This window comes from Urtica dioica, chromosome 11 (assembly GCF_054948205.1).
Source record: "Urtica dioica subsp. dioica isolate 48M chromosome 11, U.dioica_male_clone48M_v1_H2, whole genome shotgun sequence".
Lineage (NCBI taxonomy): Eukaryota > Viridiplantae > Streptophyta > Magnoliopsida > Rosales > Urticaceae > Urtica > Urtica dioica.
Genome location: NC_142766.1, coordinates 13,421,832 through 13,446,763, shown reverse-complemented (window position 1 = coordinate 13,446,763; position 24,932 = coordinate 13,421,832). Strand labels below are relative to the sequence as shown.

At 37.6% G+C, this 24,932-nt stretch overlaps 4 protein-coding genes across 5 annotated transcripts; 2 read left to right on the top strand and 2 right to left on the bottom strand.

Moving 5' to 3' along the window:
* Positions 1–1,448: 1,448 nt before the first annotated feature.
* CRB (chloroplast RNA binding protein) lies at positions 1,449–4,172 on the bottom strand. The gene is made up of 10 exons (XM_089601690.1): positions 3,868–4,172; positions 3,620–3,754; positions 3,460–3,546; positions 3,295–3,385; positions 3,124–3,178; positions 2,978–3,038; positions 2,668–2,889; positions 2,067–2,183; positions 1,899–1,988; positions 1,449–1,789 (listed from the first exon to the last, which is right to left on the bottom strand). Exons 1-10 carry the CDS (start codon positions 3,991–3,993, stop codon positions 1,613–1,615), a joined length of 1,161 nt encoding a protein of 386 aa, XP_089457816.1. The 5' UTR covers positions 3,994–4,172; the 3' UTR covers positions 1,449–1,612.
* Positions 4,173–4,699: 527 nt separating this feature from the next.
* On the top strand, positions 4,700–6,800 carry LOC149381396 (golgi apparatus membrane protein-like protein ECHIDNA protein). Its single transcript, XM_089629788.1, has 6 exons — positions 4,700–4,894; positions 5,538–5,594; positions 5,681–5,884; positions 5,981–6,040; positions 6,226–6,352; positions 6,464–6,800. Exons 1-6 carry the CDS (start codon positions 4,880–4,882, stop codon positions 6,550–6,552), a joined length of 552 nt encoding a protein of 183 aa, XP_089485914.1. The 5' UTR covers positions 4,700–4,879; the 3' UTR covers positions 6,553–6,800.
* Positions 6,801–8,484: 1,684 nt separating this feature from the next.
* LOC149381395 (histone acetyltransferase HAC1-like) lies at positions 8,485–13,707 on the bottom strand. 2 transcript variants are annotated; one of them, XM_089630316.1, is made up of 12 exons: positions 13,522–13,707; positions 12,689–12,969; positions 12,357–12,605; positions 12,029–12,157; positions 11,739–11,939; positions 11,518–11,660; positions 11,184–11,421; positions 10,918–11,057; positions 10,522–10,600; positions 10,019–10,408; positions 9,059–9,276; positions 8,485–8,970 (listed from the first exon to the last, which is right to left on the bottom strand). In XM_089630316.1, exons 2-12 carry the CDS (start codon positions 12,953–12,955, stop codon positions 8,841–8,843), a joined length of 2,184 nt encoding a protein of 727 aa, XP_089486442.1. In that variant the 5' UTR covers positions 12,956–12,969; positions 13,522–13,707; the 3' UTR covers positions 8,485–8,840. The 2 variants fall into 2 exon arrangements, with proteins under 2 accessions (XP_089486442.1, XP_089486443.1); XM_089630317.1 differs by having other exon boundaries at positions 9,059–9,237.
* A 2,669-nt stretch (positions 13,708–16,376) lies between these two features.
* ZIP4 (Clathrin adaptor complexes medium subunit family protein) lies at positions 16,377–19,369 on the top strand. The gene is made up of 8 exons (XM_089630318.1): positions 16,377–16,564; positions 16,703–16,790; positions 17,018–17,128; positions 17,228–17,317; positions 17,746–17,996; positions 18,276–18,485; positions 18,575–18,782; positions 18,875–19,369. Exons 1-8 carry the CDS (start codon positions 16,530–16,532, stop codon positions 19,118–19,120), a joined length of 1,239 nt encoding a protein of 412 aa, XP_089486444.1. The 5' UTR covers positions 16,377–16,529; the 3' UTR covers positions 19,121–19,369.
* The last annotated feature ends 5,563 nt before the right edge of the window (positions 19,370–24,932 follow it).

The following is a 24,932-nucleotide window of genomic DNA, read 5'->3' as shown; positions in this document are numbered from 1 at the left end:
AATCTTCCTTTTTCAATCATTTAACTTGGAATTGGATCAACATATAACCAATAAATAAGATATAAACAAAAACTACCATTTAATTTCATTTGGAGTCATGAAAATATTTAAACCTATGATGATTATATCGTCAGATGATATGATAATGGTATATTCAAATTTATGATGATATTGGCATAAATATAGTGATAAAAATGCTTAAAATGAAAATTGTTATCTAATTTTCTTAATTATTTGTGAAATTTAGGCGAGTCTCATTTTAACTACAGTCACTATTCCTCTGATCTTTTTGGTTTTAAGGGTAGGAATTCCAAATATACCGCATAACTATCGATATTCTAAAACCACTTTTTTTAATGAAAATTTGGACAACTTTACTTTCAATGGTTTTCCGACCTACAAACCGTTGAAAACTTTACCGATCTCTAGAACATATTGTTTGTTACTAGACAAACCCTATGAACATGCTCCGACGAAGTAAATTTGAAAAGCTCCAACAAAGACTTATATGAAATGGAAATTAGTCAAATTCACAACATGGATAGGAGAGTAATTTTACAAAAAATTTATATTAATTTAATTGATGATAAGAGTGTTATTCTAATTAATGTTCAAAATCGACCCTATAAAAATGATTTCTTCTCCGATATATGCACATTGAAATTTACTAGGGTTGTTTCGTTTTCAAATTTGTTTTTATAATAATTCGCTTCTCAGTTCTATTGACAATTCTCAATTTTTGTGTGCATGTGTAGTTATGTCCTTACTTCAAACTTAACTTCGTCTCATTCTTATCTTCCGGCAATGATAGAGGAAACGAGGAAGGGTTTATGTAGATATTAATTATAATCTTAAGGACATTTTTTTTCAGGATATTTAGCTCGTGAGGATTCGAAAAAATATTTCACAATGTGAGTCGTTTAGGGAAGTCTGTGCCTCATTTGAGTTAGCTATGTTATATCCCCTATATGTATATGGGCCGGAGTTAGGCGATATTTTGGGCCCAAATTAACCACATGCCTTAGAAGACTTTTATTGAGGAGAAACGACCAAGTCATTCATACTCTTCAGGATCATCTCTAAAAGAGTACTTAAAAATACAAATACAATCTACTCGAGCAAAGGAATATCAACTATGATATTCTGTCGTCTGTCATTTTCCTGGTAATATATCATGGAAATCTGACCCTTAGTGACTTGTAATTCAACCAAACGAAAAATCAAAAGAGCAAATTCATGGCAAGTACGGCGTGAACAAATTAAATTAGTTTAGTACCGGTAATACCTGCTTGATCAGACCTTATGATGTTACTATTTTGAAGACATATGAAGCTTCCTATGAATTTATACTTGTGGACCTTAGGAAAAGATATAAGGATAAATTAAACTCCCTTGTCAATTCAGTCTTAACGAGGACCACATAGAAATAACATTTTTATTATTATTATTATTATTATTTTATAAACGTATCAGACTAACATGATTTATTGCTTGCTTGCATATATGAATTATTTAATCTGAAAAATAATAATACGGTAACCATGACGAGGAAAACTGGTAAAAAAATGAGAGAAGAAGATGCAACATAAATTAACACTAAAAAAAAAAGTAATTAGGCATTGACAAGGCTCTTTCCGAGGATAATGTCGTCCGTCGAGAAATCGGCCTCTTTCCTGAATGTGCCTCTGCCAAAGTCAAGGTTGTAGGAGTCGGTCAAACCTTCCACGAGGTCGAAATCCGGTTTTAATCCGAGAACGCTCTTCGCCTTTTCGATCGACGTGAAGAAATGCTACGAAATGTCGCAAATTTGTCCATATTAGAAATTTTCGAAAAAAAAATGAAGTATGATATCACTGTTGATGCAACAAGTTTTAATGTGACAATAATTAATGCGGTACCTGGTCACGGAAAGGAAATGCCTTCTTTTTGCCGAAATCGTATTCTTTCGGGTTGTAGTGAACGATCTCAGGCTCGGGAAATCCTCCGGCCTAACAAAATAAACAAGGTAGTTCAACAAATAAACTAGTAATAAACATTTATAGTTTTATTTATTTATTTATATTTACCTTGGCGCAAGCTCTCGCTAAGCCATCAAATGTCACATATCTCTCCCCGGAGATGTTGAACACTTGCTTGCTCGCCTTTTCGTTGCCGAGAACCCGAATGAACGCCGTCGCCAAATCCTGCAAACGCCAAACGTAAATTTTGTCTAAGTTTTACAAAATGCAATCGATTTTCGCCAATACGCGGTCAAAATTTTATTTGCCGGTGTCCAAAATTTATAGTGAAATTCGGTGAAAACAGAACTACGAAAATTTCAAATCGGCATTTGATTTTTTTTTTCTTTCTAAAATTCCCTACGGTACGGTATTTCTATCGACAACAGTCGTTATACCAACTAACCTCAACTCTTGGTAAGCGATTAGCTCGCAAAAAACTTGCAATGCTTCGAAGGGTATGAACATAGTATGATTGACTATGAAGCCCATCTTTTCAATTTCATCAATTAACAAATAGCTCATTTTATTTGCTCAAAATTTCAAATCGGCATTTGAAAATTTCTCTAGAATTCGCGACGGTACGGTATTTCCATCGACAACCCTACATTCCCGCAAAAATCGAACGATGACAGCCATGATTAAAATAGGTTGGTAAAACGAAATTAACCTTAACGTGACCGAGCTGAGTAATTTGAACGCCGGAGTTGGGGACGGGAATGGGTCGGCCGGCTTTGAGCCTGTGGAAGAACCACTCTTCGACGGGGTTGTAGTTTAACGGGCCGTAAATGTAAACGGGCCTCAGTGAAGTCCAGTTCACTCCGCTCGACGCAAGAAGGCTCTCCGTCTCAAGCTTTCCCTTGTGCCTGCTCTTCGGGTCCACCGCGTCAACCTGTTTTCAATCACAACCGTCCAAATCATCAACACCGAGATCATGTAAATAAATAGCTCTTTTTTTTTCCGGCGAGACTATGACTGACCTCGCAGTGAGGAAGTAGATCGGATTTCAGATACACTCCGGCTGAAGAACAGTAAATGTACCTGAGAGAGAAAGTGTGATGAATATTCTGTTACTCGAATTTACTCTGTTGAAATTGTTTTCCTTATGGTTGGAGATTTTGCTTACTGTTCTAGGTTGGGAAGGGCTTCTAGTATCGGAGAAACTTCATCGGCCTCGCGACCTGAATTACTCGCCGGAAAATCAAAGTGCGTTACGTTCGTTTCGGTTCGGCGAAATCGATGTTCATGTTCATGAGTAATGTTCTAGGGTTTGCAAAAGAAAAAAAAAATAACAGACCGTTAATGTCGTAAACAACGTCGAAGCCTTCGGCGGAGAGGCTTGATTTCACGAAATCGAAGTCTTTCCTGTCTCCTTTCAGATGCAATATCTGCACAAAAAAAAATCAAGAAAAGAGTGTTGAGAGGAGCGAAAATTAGATGATCAAAGCAATGTAATGCAAACCTTGGAAGCGAATTCGTTGTAATCAGATTCTGATTCGCCCGGAAGTTGCTGGCTGATCGGTGCTTTTCCTCTAGTAAACAAAGTCACCTTAAAAAAAAAAAAGTAAAAAATGCTAAGAGATTGACATGAAAATGAAGATATAAATGTGAAAAAAATATACCTGATGGCCTTCTTTGACGAGAAGTCTTGACAAGAAGATACCAATGAATCTAGTACCGCCCATTATGAGGACCTTCTTTGCACTTGAAGCTTCAATTTGCAGCCCTGCTTTTGCCTGTGACACTCTTCTCTTGAACTACACAACCAAAAAAAAAAAAAAAAAAAAAAAAACAGAGAACGTGTTTATCATACGAGTTCTTTTCATAAACCAACAAAAAAGAAGAAGCAGAGAATGTGTTTATGAGTTACGTGGAGCTGGGAGTGAAGTCTGGTGCCATTGAAGTCGGAGAGAGAAGAAGGGAAGAGAGAGAGAGAAAGAGAGGGTTGTTTGTTGCGAATGTGTTGCTGCTGAGGCAAGACCACCAACTTTGCCATATCTCTCTCTTCTTAGCCTTCCTTGTTAATTCTAAGACTAAAGCTTTTTCTGGGTTGGGACTTGGGACTTGGAAAGTGTTTGGATTCCAATGCCTATATTTCGTTCATTCATATGCGGATAAGACGATGACCCCACACACAGTTCACAACGCTCGCTTCTCACCTCTCTTTCGCTTGGCTATAATCAATTATCAACTCTTATATATACCTTACGCTTTTGTAATTATGGTATACACTACACTCCAACTCCAACACTTACTTACCCGCATCGCATAAGTCGGACCAAATTGTGTTAATCGGTTAGAAAATTTAAGACCGGATCAGATATTTAAGAAATTAAATCACACTAGACCAAATTGTTTTTGAGTTATTCCGGTCCAATTTAAACCGTTCTGAATATTTTTTTTTTTTTTTTTGTACAAACTTAACAACCGAATGGCTGAAAAAAAATTATTTTAATATTATAGTAAAATTTCTATTTATCGATACATTCAACCCAAATGATTTACTTTAAATGTCTTATAATTATCTATTTCTTTATAATTATGGATCACTTAAGACCGGTTTAAGAAACATACTGCGTCTGAATTGGAGTAAAATACTAGAGTACCGGTCTAAAAAACATATAATTTATGATTTTTCGATTTATGCCACACCCTTGTACAAAATTAAGGGTGTTTTTTGCAATATCTAAATAGTTCTTTGGATCGACGACGACGACAACTATGGGAAGAAGAGAACATAATAAACAGGTCGTTTAGCCAATTCATCTTCAGACAGAGATAGAGAGAGGTAAATGCTATTTCTCCATAACCGAGTCATTGATTTCACCCACGAAGCTCTCGGATCTCTCTGATCACCAAGTCTCAGCTCTCTCATCTCGGCTATGGATCTCAACCAGGTGAGTCGACTCGGTCCCGCCATCTTCGCGGTTTTGCCCGAGACTTGTCCTTTCAAGTTCCAACGCTTTATCTTTGTGATCGCTTAGGGTTTAAGATATTTGACGCGGAATTTTTTGTATAATGGATCTGGAGATTTTGCAATTTGATTGTTCAAAGATACGCTTAGTCGACTGTTTGCTTGGTTGGTGGAAAAAGAATGAAAGAAATCATGTTGAATCTTGTGCATAATTGTGCGAAAGATTTCAGATGCAATGCTAGTTATTTGCATTGATGTGCTGTGCTATTTGCATTTTTCGATTTACTGGTTTCTATGGTGTGATGTTTTGTTTCAGCTGAATCGTTTGCCTAGGTTTAGGGATTTCTATGGGTGTATGGTTTTGAAAATATAAGACAAACAAAGCTCAAATAAGCTTAAATTCATAGGTTCAGTTGGGATCTGGATTGATAAAATTTGTGTATTTAGTTATATAATGTCCGTTTGTTAGTTGCTGGGGAAAAAAATGAGGAAATGAAATGGTCTTGTTCTTGAACATGAGGATTTCCGATTTGGGTTCTGGTAATTGTCGATTCTTGTTCGATCGTGATTCTTGAACATGAGGATTTTCGATTTGGGTTCTTATAGTGAGTAAATCTTCTGTGCAGCCTGCACCGGAGAACTATGCCAATCCAAGAACATGCTTCTTTCATGTTATTTTCAAGGTATAATATGTCTTTATAACTTTTTTTTTGTCCATTTTCTGATTTCGGGGTCTTTTCATTAAATTGTGTTGCTTGTTTCTCTGCAGGCCACGGCGCTGGCTTTTTACATACTTTCTGCTCTTTTTTTCGATAGCTTTGTTATCATTTTTGTGGTGACTGTGCTTCTCGCTGCCCTTGACTTTTGGGTTGTGAAGAATGTGAGTGGTCGTATTTTGGTTGGGCTGAGGTGGTGGAATGAAATAAATGACCTCGGTGAGAGTGTGTGGAAATTCGAATGTCTCGACCAAGAGGTTCGTATTGCCTGAAATTCGAAAGGGCTGTGCTTAATTTTCTAAATATTTTTACCATTCGAGTTTCACGCAAACTGAACCTTGGTTTTGATATAGTCGCTGGCCCGGATGAACAAGAAAGATTCATGGCTATTTTGGTGGACGCTTTACATCACGGTAAGTGAAATGTGGGAGATATATAAATAAAATAGTGCCTATGGAATTGTACACTTTGTTCATGGAAACAAAACAAGACATCGAATAAATAGTAAAAACATTCTCGAGTCTAAGTGATACAGTATTATGACCTAATTATTTGGCTGTTAATAATCTGAGGTCGTTTTTCCTCATGCTCGATATAGGCTGTTGCATGGCTTGTTCTTGGAATATTTTCTCTCATAAGGTTCCAAGCAGATTACCTCCTCGTCGTCGGTGTTTGTTTGACCCTCAGTGTCGCAAATATCGTGGGCTTCACCAAATGCCGCAAAGGTCTGCCACTAATTTATTTGAATTTCTCGATACATAATTTCCTTCATCAGTGTTTATTCTGTTTATGATTCAGTATTGCATTATTTGACCCAAATGTTTCTTCTGTCTCAGATGCTAAGAAGCAGATCCAACAATTTGCGACCCAGACGATCGCGTCTCGGTTTACGTCCACCTTGCAGTCGGCTTTCACAGTGGTCTGACCCACTGAACAGAATGAATGACATGGAAAGAGGCTATTACACTTTTGTAAGAGATATAACCCAGTTACAGTGTATTGTAAATGGCATCACTATATTGGTCGGAATTAACGAGTATCTTTCTGAACTTGTTTAGGATATAAGAGTTTTAAGATCACAGATAATATTTTTGGTATTCCTTTATGAAACTTCATTTTTTTTTATGAACGTGACGAGCTCAATTCAAGCTACTTGTACATTTTGTTTGTGAATGGAGGTCTATTAGCCCAAGTAAAATGCTATCAGACTCGATTTTTAGCATATACTTAAAAGATTTGGCACAAATGAGTGTCTTTTTTCCCTTTCTTTTTCCTAAAATTTAAATTAAAGTCCAACAAAATATAGTAAATGAAATGCAGCAAAGGCGAGAATTAAGGTAGTGTTTTTCTGTATAAAACTAACTTTTATGGTGGCGTAATAAGCACAGTCGCTTTTTTTTAAACCAATCTCAAAATTGTCACTTGAGTTTGGTTATCTAAGAACTATTGTCACTTGTGTATCTTTTTTATCCTCTTGAGTCTTCCCCATTTTCCCCAAAACACTTTCTCTCTCCTCTATCAATCGATAATTTTCACACTCCAATGCATGTCGTCGATTCCTAATTCTCCAATACTCTGATTCGCTTCGTCAAGGATTTGTAATTCTTAAATTCTCTTCGTACTTCTTATTCTTCGATTCATGATTCTCTTTGAATTTCTTCTTCTTCGATTCTCTTTGTATTTCTTCTCCGGTCATTTCTTCTGGATTTTTTTGGTTATTGGACTCGATAAACATTTATCTGCTTTCAAACTCTTTAGTAAACATTTTTTTTATTTGTTAATGAATTGAATAAACGTTAATCTGAATTCCAAAATAAATAGACTTTTTTTTTTCCTTTCAATTTTGCGGTTAACGAATTGATTAAGCAATTTTCGGAATTTCACATGAAGTATACTGAATTCCACATGTATCAGTTAAAAGTTTTCTTAAATTCCACATCAAGTATACCGTCTTTTTTCATGAATTCCACAGTATCATGAATTGGTTAAACGATTTTTTGGATAACAAAAGTAGACTATTTCTGCAACGGTTTGGGTAATGAATGGAGTAAATATTAGTTGATTTACAATGTTAGTACTGCTCTTGGACTATTAGGTCAATGAATCTGAGTAACAACATCTCATCGCCATAGTCATTCTTTCCCGGAGAGACTTTTTCCATGAGGCCTTGGACCTCGTCGCCGCTGCCGAGGAGAGGGACGAGGATCATAATCATAGCATTCTCATCTTCCATCCTCGAGGAATCGGACACAAAATTTGAAGCAGTCTTCGAAGAGGAGCGGCAGAGTCGATCGTGGCGGCGGTGAAGAGCGCAAGACAATGAGGAGTTTCTGAAGCCGTCAACGGATTTCCGGCCACCATAAAGGGGAGACAAGGCAATGAGGCGGAGTGTCAAGGGCATGATAGTATGAACATGGTACAAGTGTAGTGTGTGTGTGACCTTCCTAATAATTAAGTGACTCTTAGATAATTGTCAAATTTATATTATATTATATATTTTATCCATTGAGCATCAGTGTACTTGCTTTCAATTATCATATGGTAGGTAATTATGGAGAAAAATAATTGTTTACAATGATGGAAAGTAGAAGGAATAAATTAAAAGGTTCACATCAATGGTTTAGCAAGAATAATAATGCATATTAATCCTCGTTAAAAACGAGAGATCAAGTTAGTCGATTTAGTATGAAAATGGTGTCCAAAGCTCAAAGTGGGAGGAAATAAATAGTCCTCCATATTGTCGTACGAATTAACAACCAGGTCTCCGTTAGGTTTATCAACGTGAAGAGGTTTTTTCTTCTCACCTGAATCAAACAAATATCACACAAAATAGTGACACATACGAGAGCTGAAAGCGACTCTAATGATCGTATTTGTTTTGTAGAGCTATATACACTTTACTCTCACATCTACTCTCTAGTAGAGCCATTTATTACTTACTTTCAAAGAGAAAAATATAATTTTGACATATAAATTTGTAATTTCTTTTTAATTATACTAAATACCATAAAAAGGAGAATAAATTATATAAAAACTACTATGTAGCTCTATGTAGTAGTACAGTTTCTCTAAATCTCTGTAGAGTTTTGTTAAAAATTTACTTACCTAAACTTAATGTGAATCATTTATTCTCTTCACCTCTCTACTCTAGTCTAATTAAAACCTTTAAAAAAAAAAAAAAAAAAAAAAACGAGTCAAAGCCGTCATCCATATTCACACGTGTGAAACAATGGCGTCCCCACGAATGGTTTCGATAAGCCTCGAAGCTCTGCGCTGCATAGCCGCAGCTCTTCTCCGTGAGTTATGCTCCTCCTTCAGCTTCCCCATATGCTCACAAAGATCCCTGCACATGAACGAATAAAAATAAAAAAAGATTTTGCTACATGGCACGCCCATCAAGAGAGAGAGAGAGAGAGAGAGAGAGAGAGAACCTGCAACGCGGGACATGGCATGGTGATTGGTGGCAAGAGCGGGCGTGAAGTTGGAGGAGATACCACATCCTCTTGCAGAGAATACAGCCTCCGGAAGCACGTGTTTTGCATTGGATGCCGTGACGGTAAAGTCCCTTGGCCTTGCGGCATTTAGGGTAGTGACACACAGCAGAACGACACTGCGATGCATGCACTAAATCATTGAGCATTTTCCTCAGCTGCATCGTTGAATCACATTTTGACACGTTTAATTCAGGGACACACGAATTTGGAGACTTATGAATGAATTCCAACATTTCACCACAAAAGAAACAGAGGTATACAACCAATGATTGTCAGATCCAAAAGTCAACCACGCAAAGTAGTAATATGATAAATTGAGAGTAGAGGAAAACAAGGCAATGAACTGGCGAGAATAAGTTTTTGCACGCCCGGAGTTTACTTGATTTCTTAACGATAAACACCGTGAAATTTATTTTCTTCACATAAGGGAAGAATGGTTTTTTTTTTTCCTTCTTTTCTTCCTAAAATTAAAAGATGAATAGTATTTCTTTTTCTTTCAAATTTGGAAATATCATTTACGAGATTTCAATCTGCAGAAGTGAAGGAACATATAAAATAAGCAAACAAGATGTGACATCTATTTGTTACAGATGCTACTAATGGAAAAATCTACCATCGACAGATCCGTAACGTCGGTCTCGAGGATGGGCCGTGGGTAGTTACATTTTATTTATCTGTAATGTCTAGCTTTTAATTATTGGCCCCGGCCCGCTTGTAATTTGACCTACTTCATAAATAGGTCAAAACGACCCTAAACAAGGCAGCGATATCGAGTGGGTTCTACAAAGGAAGAATCACGAGATCGAGATCCCGGGTTCATTTTAATATTCTAGGCAAGCAGAAGAAGCAATCATATCTGGGAATAAACTATACGAATCAAAGCACAAGTTAAAGCACCTGCTGAATTCGCATTTGCCTGCCCTCTTGAGTTTGTGCATTGGAATCCGTGATTGGTTGATTTGTCAACTCATGGGGATGCTCATCGGTCCCGTCTTTCTGATGACAAGTGTTGCACACATCATAGGCGGGGCAAACAACACAATGCCATTCTTGGCCATTTTCAATATCCAGATTGCAAATATTGCAAGTCGTCACATATGCAGGAGCTGTAGGATTGTGAAGATGGTAAATGATCATCATCGATGAATGTTTGGCTCGCCTTAGGGTATCAAACTGATAGTGATTCCCCTGGCAAAGAGACAAAAATGAATATCTGGAGTCGAAAAATTCGCTCTCTATAATCTCGTCTTTGTCCTTTGTGTCAACTGGCACGTCGCTAATTGCCACCTGCAGTAAAGTTTTATGAAATTATGAACGGGCTCTTTTTTTACTACTAAAAACTGCCCATAAGAAATTAAGGAACTGTGGTGAAGAAGACTTAAAGGGTGCAAAAAGTGTACTTGATGAAATGTGTGTTCATCCCTCTGATTGACAGGGTGTTTTTCTCCTCCTTCCCGTTTCAGCTCTATCTCATAGCACCTGCCATCACCATAGCATTTTTTATTAGCAGAACAAAGCATAAAAGGAACCGAAATGCAACTTCAAATATACGAGAGACGTGAATAATTCTATTCGGTTAGAAATTATGAAACTATTTATACAACTTGAAAGTTTGTAGTAGCAGCTGTAGAATAGATAAAATAAAATTGGCAAATAAAACTTCTGTTCTAATGATTTATAAAAGCCTTGGCCAGATGTAGGCACGGACCAAGATGAGCCACATTTTTAAGAAAAAAGAAAAATGTTAATTACTCTAGCTAGCTGAAACCCGTACAAACTAGAGGATGAGTCCTTACGTATCACAAAGCTGAAAATTTTGGCAATGGTCGCAAACCCAACGATTTCCAGACACCATAAGAGTACAGCAGTGACTACATGCATGTTGCAGATGAACCATTATGTAATCCTCCTTCACGGGTTTGATGGTTTCACCAAGCTGTAGAAGAAGAACCAAGCATTTAGTGCCACACGGGTTCAACAAAAGAATCACAACCTAGGAAATATATTGCCTTTTAAGAAAAGTATAAATACTCTTAGTGTAACAATGGAGATTGAGATTTACGTTCTGCATCAACAGATCATCTGGGTCCAGAGGAAGATCAGACTGACCAGATCGTCTCTTTTTCTGGTATATTAAATCCTCTGCAGCACCAGGAAAATAGTCCTCATCAAAATATGGCAACCTAGCAGCCGTAATTTTGGCATTGCATTCAAGAGCAGACACGAAGAACTGATCATATAGATTGGTGACATTGACCACAACGTTCTCCTTTGCAGCTTTTCCAAGCATTGTCAAGTACCTATAATTAGAGTAAACACAATACCAGGAATTAAAATGAAAATGATTTCATGCCCTAACATTAATTAAAGATCCTCTTGGAAATGTCAAGACTTACCACTTACGAAGATCGTAGGACTTTGGTGTGTCCTGAATTCCTCGAGGACGGTAAAATATATAATCTTCGCCCTCAGGCGCAAGACATGCCCATATTGAACAACTTGTAAAACCCCGCTTCTTGCAATATTCAAGATATCCAATCTGGAAATGTGTGATGGCCATGAGCTTCAGCAGAAAATTCAGATTATGCAGATATTTGTGAGTGGCGAAATCACTTACCAATATTTCATGATACACAAACGTACTAAGATCCTCTCCATCCACAGTCTTAATTTTGGGACTGAAATACGGAACAAAGTCCAGATATGCAAGATAAACACGGCGCTGGTTCGGAAATTGAGCTTCAGATCCGAACTCTTGAGCGTATATGCCAAAAAGGCATACTTCTACACCTTCAATCTTCTGAAACACTACTATGACCTTGATTTTTTTTTTTTTTTTAAGGTTAGAGTTGCCCAAAACATTCAAGTATTCAAGATAAACAAAATCACAATAAAAATTTTCCTAACCTTAGATTTATAAGGGAAGTTAGTCGGATAATTTTCACCCTGAAATATTTCCAAAAATTTCTGCTTCACTTCTAATTTTTTGTCAGCCGATGAAACAACTCTTATTACAAGCCCTTCTACTCCAGGAACCTGATAGAAGTAATTGAAAAAAACTATGAGCGTCAAATTGATATTGAATAGCATTCCCGTTTACTGTTGTTTTTTTGTTGGAGATTTTATTCACGTGGTTGCAAATTCATGTGTGACATAGAGCTTTACAAATCTTCGAACAAACGAACCCGAATCCAGCGAGCATGTATGTATAACATCAAATGAAATGACTAAGTACCTGATCATAGCTTTTTAATTGCTCTTTTGCCCTTTCCACCCTCTCTTGCATTAATTTCTTGAACAATCGTTGTTCTAAGAAGTCACTGAGGATAGTTCTTGGCAAATCCCTAGCGCCAAGAACAGCCTTCTGTGGCAAGGGGTCGTTTAGCTGGCAATTAGGACACATGTATACACTTTGTTCAACACGGCCATTAAATAAAGTACAGATTTGATGCTGCCAAGCTTCACATTTGTCACACTGGACCCACTGAAATACAACATTTGAGGGGAAAAATTATAATATAATTCCCAATAATAATAATAATAATAAATAAATAAATAAATACACACCCATTCCTCAGTCTCATTGTCATTTTTCTTCTTTTCTAGCCTGTGTTTAGGAATGATAATGCCATCGACATCTATTGTATCCCCGCGAGCTTCGTCGTAACAAGGAATGCAAAAGCAGTGCCGTGTATCACCAGCTCCCATAGAATAATACATAGCATTCCGTTTGATACGCGATCCACAATGAGAGCAATAAATGGGTGGGGGTTCAAAGGTGAGCTTCTCTACTCCACACAACCGGCACGCGTTCTCACTCATTGAATCTTTCATAGCTTGATTTTTCTCTGAGAAAATATCAATCAATACGAGAAAAAGTGCAAGATTAGTCCAGAGATGCCAAGGATCGTCAAAATAAGTATATGAAACGAAATTAAGTGATCCATTTGATAATATTAGTAAAGGAGTTCTGTCACGACCCCCGAGTCGCCCGAGAGCCGCGACCGCCACAAAACTTCGACACAAAGTTATTCACATCTTAACTACCAGCTCAATTCAGAACAGCAGATTCGAACACCTATAGAATTTATCACAACTCGAGCTAGACAAATCCAAATACAACGTTTCCAGTTACATCTTTGAATCACTGTTTTAAAAAAATCATAATTAATTCAATAGTAGACCGTAAACATTCGTTTTCCCAGACTGTGCAGTTCAATTTATGAAATTCGTACCTAATCAAGACTTTCAATAATTCAACCATAAAGAACAATGAAATCACGGAAAATATCCAAGAATCAAACTCTAAATTTCAAGGTCCAAACTCGGAATCCAAAAGCCCCAAATTAAAACATCAATTCGGATTCAACAAAGGAAAAAGGACTTTGAAGTTTCCTTACCTCAAAGATGAGCTTCTTCCTTATCTTGAACAGCTTATTCCTCTTCGATTCTCTCTCTATTTCTTTCTTGCTCGACCTCTCTTTCTCGCTACATCCCTCTGAGCGATTTTCTCTCTTTACTTGCGCAAGAATTCACAGATCATGAAGGCGATGAGCGAAACAAGGAGTAATCGGTTACGTATTTATAGTTACTGTTTCTTGGGCTCAACAAATTGTGGGCCCATATATGTTGCAAATTTTGAGAAATTGTCTCATTATCATTTCATCATATATTTTTTTCATTTTCCACTAAAAACATAATTTAGCTAAATATACTAATAAATCTTATCGAAAGACTATTTTGTAATAATTATTATCATCAACCACAATTTTTCTTACAATCTCACACAAACTCCTTTAATGAAGATTTAATATTGAGATTTAATAGAAAAATGACATGACATGGACATTTAACTCTGAAACACTTTCTCTCTCTCTGCTGTAAATCTCGTCTCCTTCATCCAAACTCAGAAACCCTCGCTCAAGCTCCGCGTACAAGGTCCGACGCCAGATCCTCGCCCAAACTAAAGCTCAAAGTTCATTGTTATTACCTTTTCAAAAAATTTCGTGATTTAAAAAATTATGTCATTTTTATAGTTGTTTAAGGTTTGGTTTGGTCTGGGTATCTTTAAAGGTTTTTTTTATTCTTAACGAAGTTCATTATTTGTTGACTTTAGATGGCAACAACTACTGTCAACAAACAGAGAACTATTTACTCACATATGTCAATAATTGACGGATATTGTTGACAATTATGTCAACAATTGATATCAATTGTTGACATCTATATCTACAATTGATAATTACTATATCTACAATTGATAATTATTTACATAGTTTTCAACAATTACCCTTAGATGTTTCATGTCCATCCAGTTCTGCAACGCCGTCTAGTCTACGAACACTCCATCGAGTCCCGTCGCGTCCACAGTCTGAGCTAGGGTTTGGACTCCCGATCCCAACGATTCGATCAGAAATCCGATCGAAATCACGGAGCTTCGCCAATTCTTTGTAGAAAGGACTTAGCGGGAGATAAGTTTTAGCGGAGAGATCTAAGGCTCTTCGGCGATGGTGGATTCGGTCGGCGATGGATCGGCGGAGCTCTTGGAGAGGGAAGGGAATGTGGAGATTGTCTTGATTGTGTTGGCGGAGGATTATTTTTGCTTTACGGTTTGGGTTAGGGTTCGACGGAGGATTGACATTTTGGTCGCCATTGGTGGAGCTCCGAGGAGGAGCGGAGAAATTGGACGTCATTGAGAGGAATGAAGTGGATTTTGAAGGAGCTGGAGATTTGGTTTCACAGAGAAAGCGGGGGTGGGAACGACTAAGAGGAGAAAATGAGAGAAAGAAGGAAAAAAAAAATAAAGAGATGGTAAGATTGTGTTTGTACATTGAGTCCATTAGTATTTTTGTCCAAATTATAATTTTAGTGAAAAATGAGAAAAAAAAATTAATGAAGTAGTATAGTATTTGTGGCAATTTCTCACAAATTTTCCGCGTAGTGAACAGCATTATTTTGTGGAAATTACACCATCACTCAGCTTTTTTTCAAACTAATTTCAAAGTTATTACTTAAGCTTGATTATCAAAAAAATTCCACTTATGTGTCTTTTTTGCCCTTTCGTTTCTTTGCATCTTTCCTCATTTTTCCCAAAAACACTTTCTCTCCTCTATCCAATTTATCACTTTCTTACTTTAAACAGGTCGGCGACTGCTAATTCTCTTATTCGCTTCGTTGAGTATTGTAATTCTCCAATTCTTCTTCTACGATTCTTGATTCTCTTCATATTTCTTCTTCGCCGATTCTCTTCGTATTTATTCTCTAGTTATCTAAGAACTGTGAACTTTTAATATGTTGATCAATTGGCTGTGAACCTCTAAAATAAATGTCACAGTAAGTAGATCGCTCCTGAGTTTTTGTTGTTATTGAATCCGATAAATATTTATGTGCTTTCAAACTGCGATCAAACATATTTTTTTTGGTTAATGAATCCAATAAGCATTTTTTTTTCAAATTTGCATTTCACAAATCGATTAAACTATTTTTAATTTCACAATATGTATCCTGAATTCCACATGTATTTGTTAAATTTTTTTTTGAATTCCACATTAAGTATACTATTTTTTCTTGAATTCTTGAATTGGTTAAATTTTTTTTTGAATTCAAAAGGAAATATATTATTTTTTTCACCGCTTTAGTTAATGAATGAAGTAAACATGATTTGATATACACCGTTAATAAATTGCTCTTAGACTATTAGGTCAATGAATCCGAGTAAACAACATCTCGTCACCAGAATCTTTCTTCCCAAGAGAGAGTCTTTCCATGAAGTTTTTGATTTCGTCGCCGCCGTCAAGAAGAGAGACATGGATCATAATCTTAGCTTTCTCTTCTTCTGTCCATGGGACAACCTCGATAAATAATATATCACATATGCTATATATATATATATATATATATATATATATATATATATATATAATTACCTTGAAAAATACATTGATTTAAAAACAAGAGCAATGCTATTTGTCTCGATTCACGATTAGTGACGATCCACTCACGTGTTGACACGTGGCATACTGCCACGTGTCAACACGTGAGTGGATCGTCACTAATCGTGAATCGAGACAAAAATCAATTCCGTAAAAACAAACTTGGAATAAAGTCCGCTAAAAAAAATGGCGCAATCAAGTTCAAAGCCCTCCAAATTACCCTATTCCACATGTGTCGTTTCTTGTCAAACGACAGAAAACACGGAACACGGACTAGACGACATACGAAAACAGATGTACGACAAAGTGTATGTCACCAATTTCCTCAACAGAGAAGAACATTGTTCGGACTTGGGAGAGGAGAGAAAATTCTGATAGCTCGAAGGCTGGTCCAATCTAACTCTCCGACTCTTCTTCTTTCAAACTCAAAGCCCAACTCCGATCTCGCCGTACTGGTTTCTCCCGAGAGAAACGCAATGTTGCAGGGCATTTTTCTGCTCTCAGATTCTGGGTAATCCTGAAATAAGAAAGAAAGAAACGATCTCTTCACAAAATAAAATTGAATTTCTATTGCGGATTTAACATATAATCAAAGATTGTCTCGAATCGAATTTGATTTCCTTTTTCTTTGATCTGTGGATTTGTACAGAGAAGTGATGTTGGAGAAACAGCTCACAGGACACAGAGTAGAGCGCTCGATATGCGATTGGTTTTGGTCCCAAGGCGAGTCATCCAAGGTATTCGACTTTTTCGTAAATAAAATAATAATCTTTGGCTTCAGTTCAATACAACTATGTCCAATTTTAACATCTGAACTCCCTCCGATTTTTACTTGTATAACTTTTAATCTGAGTCCATTTGTTGCCTTGCGATCATTGCTCTATGTGGAAATGCACTGAAATTCATCGCTCAGATTAAGCTAAGCTAGATTTGCAAATTCTGTGTTTGTATGTTTTTGTGATAGTTACAATCAGTGATAGCTTCACCAACACATTATATCTTCAAAATTCTTCGCGATGGAATCACGTTTTTGGCGTGTAGCCAAGTTGAGATGCCGCCTCTAATGGCGATTGAGGTGATATACATATCAAAGTATGATTTAAAGAAATAAAGAAAAAATATATTATTATTACCTATTGAGATACTTGTATTTTGACTTGTTTTTGGCTTATAGTTCCTCTGCAGAGTAGCCGATGTCCTCTCTGACTACCTCGGAGGACTGAACGAAGATTTGATAAAGGATAACTTTGTCATTGTTTACGAGGTATTCAATCTATTCTCATTCTTTCAATCTAGAACGTGTTTTGCGTGCTTAATCCTTTTGTGGTTTGTGATCGTCAAAGTGTTTATATCTTTGTATATTACACAATTAAGAGTTCAGGAACGAATTAATCTTGCTTATTCGGCAACTTTGCATAGTCTTGCTTCTAGTCGAGGAAATAGAAGGTTCATATCTAACATTGTAATTAGTATAATATTGGATACCGATAGGACGTTCTAGAGGTCCGCTACACAATCTGCATATCTTTCTCGTGCACCATAATCCCTCGGATCTATAGACTCAGTTGGTAATAAAATTTGTAATTACTCTGATTACACCCTTTAACCATTTTCTAATCACAATTCCTCTAGTCCCGAAAATTCGATGCTCACGCCCCTTGCTTTTTTTCTTTCTCTTGTTTCTGTGTTTAGCTTCTAGATGAGATGATAGACAATGGCTTCCCTCTCACCACAGAACCCAACATTCTGAGAGAGATGATAGCTCCGCCGAATATCGTGAGCAAGGTTTTGAGTGTTGTGACTGGAAGTAGCAGCTCCAACGTGAGTGAAACGCTTCCCGGTGCAACAGCTTCTTGTGTTCCCTGGAGAGCCTCCGACACGAAATATTCCAACAACGATGTTTACGTCGATCTCGTTGAAGAGATCGATGCAATTGTAAATAGGTACGTGTTAGAATGACGTTCATATGCAATTTGGATTTCTGTTTACAAGACACCGACTAGGTGAATCGTTATCCATTTGGGCTTTTTCTCGACACGGGATCTTCTATTATCATAAAATGCTATTTGTTCTTATTTTTTCTTACTCTTTTTTATTATAATTATGAAAGGGACAAAATCACTATAGCAGTTTATGAAGTGGGATTCGGTTTGTATTATGCTTGTAGTGCTTGCGGTTAGTCATTTATTTCCGTTTATTTTTTCTGATGTTTATCGCTGCAGGGATGGGACGTTAGTGAAGTGTGAGGTATATGGTGAAGTTCAAGTGAATTCTCATCTCTCGGGCCTTCCTGATCTGACTCTCTCATTTGGGAATCCTTCGATCTTCGATGATGTAAGATTCCATCCCTGTGTTCGATTTCGTCCTTGGGAATCCGATCAAATTCTGTCATTTGTGCCTCCCGACGGCCTGTTTAAGCTGATGAGTTATAGGTGGGTCATATTTACCCCTTTTTTTCTTTTATAAACGAAAATCCTGAATTATTGTTTATGTGATCTGATAATCTTGTGGTTCCATACAGAGTAAGAAAGCTGAAGAGCACACCAATTTACGTAAAGCCACAGCTGAGTTCAGATGGTGGAACGTGCCGTATCAGTGTTATGGTGGGAATACGAAACGATCCGGGAAAAGCGATAGACTCGATCACTGTTGAGTTTCAATTGCCTCCTTGCATTTCTTCAGCCGATCTCTCCTCCAATCACGGCACGGTCAACATCCTCTCTAATAAGGTAGGGTTTTTTATTTTTATTTTATTTTTTGGCAAGCAATCGATGGTAAGATTGCTTGAATGCTAAGAAACTTTATTGGGTAAATAATGCAGAAATGTTGCTGGTCCATCGGAAGGATTCCGAAGGACAAAACTCCTTCAATGTCGGGGATATTAGTGTTGGAGACGGGATTGGAGCGGTTACATGTGTTTCCGACGTTTCAAGTTGGTTTTAGAATCATGGGAATCGCTCTTTCCGGCGTCAAGATAAACAAGCTTGACCTGAAGAACCTGTCTAACAAGCCTTACAAAGGCTTTCGAGCTCTCACACGTGCCGGAGAATTCGAGGTTCGCTCATAATATCCAAAATTGATGAACTTTGTGCTTCTAGATTATGTGTTATGGATGTTTGTTGTAGTGAGAGATGTCCCCGGCTAGAGCTTTGCACTCCAACATAAATGAGAGTTTTTCTATTTTCATATTATTTATTTTAATTTTTTTGTTGGTGAGCTTTAAGCCCCGAGTTTATATTTTGTATTGAAGCTCAATCTTTTATACAAACAAAGATGATATGCCATGATTATCCTCTTGAATATTGGATTCATTTCAGCTGGGAATTTGTCTCATTACAAGCAGTTCATCTTGTAATTAACTTGAGAAAGAAACAGAAACTGTTTCCAGGGTCAACAATATACAAGAACCGGAAATTTGCACCAACAAATTGACACCACTTGAAAATCACTTGTGTTCAGAGTAAAGAAAAATAGTCTTCGAATCGAAACAATTGGTGGGGTTATCCGGCTGGATGTAATCGGCTGAGAGTTATAGATCAGATTATTGACTTGGATCGCTCTCAATCTGGTTATGCCATGAGATTTATATAATTGTCTCTTTAAAAGAGGAAGTGCTTTTCAGATGCATGTATGAGCCTACTTGTATTACAGGTTGTTTTTTTTTTTTTTTTTTTTTTTTTTTTTTTTCACACAAGTTGTGTATTTGGCTATTTGCAACATTATGGGGGAGGAAATGGCGGCAAAAGTCCTTTAAGTTTTAGGAAACAGCTAACATAATCTCTATTCTTTATTTTGAACGGTAGAAATCCTTAATGTTTAGTTTTCCTAATTCCGTAGGCCCCTAACCCCCATTATGCTGTTAAATGTAATGGTGTTAGCAAAAAAAAAAACGTTAGTTTTGTTTGAAAACACATATTAAATCGAAAATAAAACAATTAAATGAAATTAAATAAAAAAAACGAAAAAAAATAAATAAATTAGGCTCTCTCCGCTTTTTTCCTTCTTCTTCTTCCTCAGACCTGTAAAAAACTTCTTCCTCAGACCTGTAAAAAAACATCATCTTCTCGAAACGACGCCATTGAAGAAGATGAAGACGTATTCAATATTAAAAGCGCTCTGAACCTCGAAGACGATTCCAGGGTTAGGGTTTTAGACATGGTCCGCACGCGTGGTCTGGTTCACTCCTGGGTTTGCTTGTAATTTCCTGGTTCGCGGCTTGTCTGGGTCGCGTGTGGAAAGGGTTCGGTGGTCGGGTTTCGCACGAAGGTGTTGGGTTCGAGTGAGGACTGGGTTCAAGGAGGTTTGCGAGGTCTGGTCTTGTTCGCGATTTTTTTTTTCTTTTGTTCCGTGTCTTTGTCTTGCTGCGATGAAAGCGCTGCGGCGGCGATCGCGACGCTCTCCGCCAGAGATCTAACGGCGTTCGTCGATGGCGGTAGTCCTCCGCCGGGAGATCTGGTTAGGGCGGTGAATCAGAGGATGGAGGAGAGAAAACACGGCGGGATCGTGAAATAGTTCGGTGCTCTGTTCTCGGATAGCTCTTCTTCGTCGTCGGAGGATGAAGATGGCGAGAGATCGCCGACAATGACGCTTTCCCGGCAGCCTTCGGGGAGGCTATGGAGGTCGACAAGCTACTCGGCAAAGATGGGATGGAGAGCAGAGGCGATCGTTTGCCATCCGAAGAGCTCGTATTTCCTTTTTTATTTTCATTGTTTTAAAATGTTTTAATAATTTATTTTTTATTTATTTTACAAAATAAACGTTTAAATGATGAATCTGTTAACAATTTAACGTAATATCGCAGTAGGGACCAACGAAAATTGTAATTTTCAACATTAAGGATTATTGCCGTTCAAAATAAAGAATAAAGATTTTGTTAGATGTTTCTTAAAACTTATGAGATTTTTGAAACCATTTACTCTATGGGGTTATCATATTTTGAGAAGGATAATAACGGAAGATATAAATTCAAAAAATCATTACTACCCTTTTTGGATATGATTTCAAGCCAACGCTTTCCTATGCCACGAAAGCATCGTATTTTTTCTCGGATAAGAGCTAGAATTTGATTGGCCCTAAAATTAGTCATTATTTGCCTTTTTTATACCACGTGCGAAAAAACAACTCCATAAATAATCTTTTTTTTTTTTTAATGGTATTGAAATGGGATCCATGGAAAAATCGCTTTCCTTGGCTAAACGCTATCGTGACACGACAAACGACGTTAGTGCTTGGAAATAAAAAGGAATCCCTGGGGATACGAAAAGTAGTAGATAATCGTAATATTTATAATAATAAATAGAATAAATCAGCGTGCATCCATGCCAGACACGTCAAATTGTTCTATCCTTCATTTTTGGTCTATCCTCACATGATTTGCACGTGCAACGTATTTCCACTCGAAAAACGTAAAAGCGCCTCCGCGTCGCAAGATAATAATAAATTTAAAAAAAGAGGGCAGCTAGCTACAGAAAAATACAAAAACTCTCTTGGGAAAAAAGAAAAGAAGAGGAGAATTGCCATTAAATTTTGCATCTTTAGTCCCGGCCAATGAACATACGAACCATGTAAAACTTTGACAATATGTATGATTTATTTGTTCTAACATTAATATAGGCTTTTGATACGCGTATTTTTAGAAACCAATAGTATTAAAATTTTGTCCAAGGCTTAAGAATGTTCCAAAGTTTATTTAAAGAAACTTTTATACTACAAAGTATTTTCTTAATAACTCTTTGGCACTACTTCGATCAAAGCATTACCCGAAAAATAGGATTTTGACACCATCAATACTAGTATACTAGTTTGGAAAATCAACCAAAAATAAAAAGAATTGACACAATCTATTAGTAATGGACATGTGCAAAATCTATTATACCTTCGTTCACCTTCTTTCCCTATTATACACTCAACATTCATTGTATTACACGTCTCCGTAAAAAAAAACACATAAAAAAAAGAAAAATCGTTAGAGAGAGACGAGCAGAGAAAGTGAGAAGTTTGCCGACGAGGAAAGTGGCCGTCCACAATTGCACGCCGCTCGAAGGAAAATAGTCGGTAAAAAAAATCGTCGGAGTTTGTTTCGTTCACCTAAATCAACTGTAAAAAAATTCTTAAATCAGTTACGCCTTAATCCTCCGTTCCCTCACTCCCGGGTGTCTAAAAACCTTCGCGCTGTGGTTGAGGAGTAGCTTCTCGACATCGACACGGAGGTTGTTAGGGATCCGCGAGTTGGGGAACGAAGGATTGAGGCGTAACTGATTTAGGGATTTTTTTTACAGCTGATTGAGGCGAACGAAACTACTAAAATGATTTCTCTTTCGATCGACTCTTCTCCTTCGAGCGGCACGTGCAATTCTGGAAGGCCTCTCTCCTAGTTGACGAACTTCCTACTTTCTCTGCTCTTTTCTATATTTTTCTCTCTCTCTGACGATTTTTCTTTTTTCTTCGTTTTTCTTGACTGTGAGAGGTGTAATACAATGAGTGTTGAGTATATAATAGGGAAATAATTTTTTTTAAACGGAAACTTTCTATTAATATCGGCATAAGTCATGGTTATAAAAAAAAAAAAAAGAATGAGACGATAGAGAGCCTGCCCCCAGATCCTACGCCTAATAGCACGCGAACACGGAGATCCATAATAAAATTCGAAACATTAACCAAAAATAGCCTTCAGAGGGACCTTTACACATGAATTACAATAACATGAAAGCGAAAAAACAAAACTAAAAACAAAAAAACTCCCATACCTTCATCGGAAGATATATACAGCCCCCAAAAGATTTAAAGTCACCTCTAATTAGATGGTGATGTATTCCCTCTATAAATCCGCCAAAGAGTAGGACTTGAATTCTTTGCTTAGATAGTGAAGCCATAACGCAATGGAATAGTTGAAAGCTTCTTGTAGTGAGAGTTTCATTCTTTGTTTTCGAAAATACACTTGTTCCTCTGGAGCCATATCGTCCACAGCCGTGCAAACACCCCTGTCATGACTGTCGCGCTTTATCTACTGTTCCTTTTGAGGCTCGAGTGCACTTGAAAAGAGTCTTCCAAAAAAATAACCAAAGATGGTTGAATGCTTACTTTCCAGAGGAACCAATGCCACAAGCTCGACACTGCTGGACAATCCACAAATAAGTTATGAGAATCTTCTTCCGCTTTCTTACATAGGGAGCACACATTGGGGAAATAGACTAGTACGGGTTTTGCTTTTGCAGAAGTTCCGCCGTGTTGATCCGCCTAATAACAACCCTCCATCCAAAGACCTGCCTTTTTTTGGTACAACTGCCTCCTAGATTTTGTTGAAAAATGGGCTATGGGACACGTTGTTGTCGGAACAAGCGATGCAGTTATAGCCTTTATTGAAAAATCTTATGTATCGTCCAACAATCCTCTACGATCCTCCAAACCATCCATTAAGGAGGTGTCCTCGAGGAATACCAGAAGTGACCCAAGTTCCCTTATCTCTCTGTCGGAGATTCCTCGAAAAATTGAAAACCCAATCTAGTGACTCCGAGTGAATCGAATATGGAGATACGAAACATACAATATGAGCCTTTTTCAACGGGCATAGATGAAAGAGCCTGGGAAATAGTTCCTCCAAGCTTTCAGCCCCGCACAAATATCCTCCCATAATCGAATCTTTGAACTGTCAGTTTTCAATCTGTGCAGGTAGATTAAGGCGAATAGACTTCCACAAAATCTTGAAAAAAAGTGAGCGAAAATCCATCTAGCCCTGGCGATTTGTTTCGAGCACAACAAAGATCGCTGATCGAATTTCCTCATAATTGAAATGCTGAGAGAGACTCCCCGCACTCTCGGGGTCTAGAGCGTTCCACTCTATTTAGTTTCATTCTCCTCTAGATGACAGATTGGCTCGGTATAGACTCTCGTAGAATTTGTTTATTTCCTCCATGATTTGTGCCTCATCAAACACGACGAACCTGTTTGATTCTTCCGGTTTCCATATAGAATTTTTAGCATTCCTTGAACTAAGTAAAGAATGGAACAACCTCGTATCCCCATCGCCATAATTAACCCAGCTTGCTTTTGAACCATCTAGTTGCTCTTTCGAACCTTTTTTCCTTCGACCACTCGGGACCGCCTTCGATTCTATCCAACCTGAGAATGTCTTTTTCGATTCCCATTTTCTGCCCGAGCCTCTTGTACCTCTCACCAACGAACCAAACCTTATTTTTCTTTTTAAGGTCATGTAGTTTGTTCATTATTCGGTGACATGCCCATTGTGCTTGATTTGTAGAAGGGTCATCCCACGAGATTTCCATTAGAGCCTTGAATTTCAAATTTTTCAGCCAATCATTATCCAATCTGAACGGCCTCGGGCCCCCACTTAATTGGATCCGTGGAGATGCTTATTGGAAAGTGGTCCAAGACCCCTCGTAGTAGCATCTCTTGATGGCAGAAGGCAAAACAACCCATCCACTCGGACGAGAACTCCGCAATTAGCTCATCTGTTTGACCATGGGATCCTACCAGAAATTTGACCATGTGATTTTCCCACCGCAATTAGCTCATTGAACATCTTCATGCTCCGTCTAGCCTTCACCAATTTATTCTTTTCTACGACGAATCTTACTATGTTGAAATCTCCTCCCACACACCAATTCTCTCAGCATATCTCCCCCAATCCAACCAACTCGTCTTAGAAGTTGCCCTTTTCTCTAGTGTGACACGGACCATACACCCCAGTTAGCCATCATGATGAATCTTCGTTCTCAATTTTGATGGAGACTGAGAAATACCCTACCAAAGAGCTCCTCACCGATACTCTTCTCGAGTTTCATATTATAGCGATGCCTCTCGACGCTTTGTTGGACGGCAAAATTACCAAAAAACAGTATTTTGCAATGACACAAGAATCC

Excerpts from the sequence above, each read along its gene's own strand:
- LOC149381395 (XM_089630316.1), bottom strand. The coding sequence starts at position 12,955 with ATGAAAGATTCAATGAGTGAGAACGCGTGCCGGTTGTGTGGAGTAGAG. Across the intron at positions 11,058-11,183 it reads ATGATCTGTTGATGCAGAAC|CTTGGTGAAACCATCAAACC; the intron begins GTAAATCTCAAT and ends CTTCTTCTACAG. Across the intron at positions 8,971-9,058 it reads TGCCATGTCCCGCGTTGCAG|GGATCTTTGTGAGCATATGG; the intron begins GTTCTCTCTCTC and ends GTTCATGTGCAG.
- LOC149381396 (XM_089629788.1), top strand. Across the intron at positions 6,041-6,225 it reads GGTGGACGCTTTACATCACG|GCTGTTGCATGGCTTGTTCT; the intron begins GTAAGTGAAATG and ends TGCTCGATATAG. Across the intron at positions 6,353-6,463 it reads CTTCACCAAATGCCGCAAAG|ATGCTAAGAAGCAGATCCAA; the intron begins GTCTGCCACTAA and ends CTTCTGTCTCAG.
- CRB (XM_089601690.1), bottom strand. The coding sequence starts at position 3,993 with ATGGCAAAGTTGGTGGTCTTGCCTCAGCAGCAACACATTCGCAACAAA. Across the intron at positions 3,039-3,123 it reads GCCCTTCCCAACCTAGAACA|GTACATTTACTGTTCTTCAG; the intron begins GTAAGCAAAATC and ends TTTCTCTCTCAG. Across the intron at positions 2,184-2,667 it reads CTCAGCTCGGTCACGTTAAG|GATTTGGCGACGGCGTTCAT; the intron begins GTTAATTTCGTT and ends TGGCGTTTGCAG.
- ZIP4 (XM_089630318.1), top strand. The coding sequence starts at position 16,530 with ATGTTGCAGGGCATTTTTCTGCTCTCAGATTCTGG. Across the intron at positions 16,791-17,017 it reads CCCAAGGCGAGTCATCCAAG|TTACAATCAGTGATAGCTTC; the intron begins GTATTCGACTTT and ends TTTTTGTGATAG. Across the intron at positions 17,997-18,275 it reads ATCGATGCAATTGTAAATAG|GGATGGGACGTTAGTGAAGT; the intron begins GTACGTGTTAGA and ends TTATCGCTGCAG.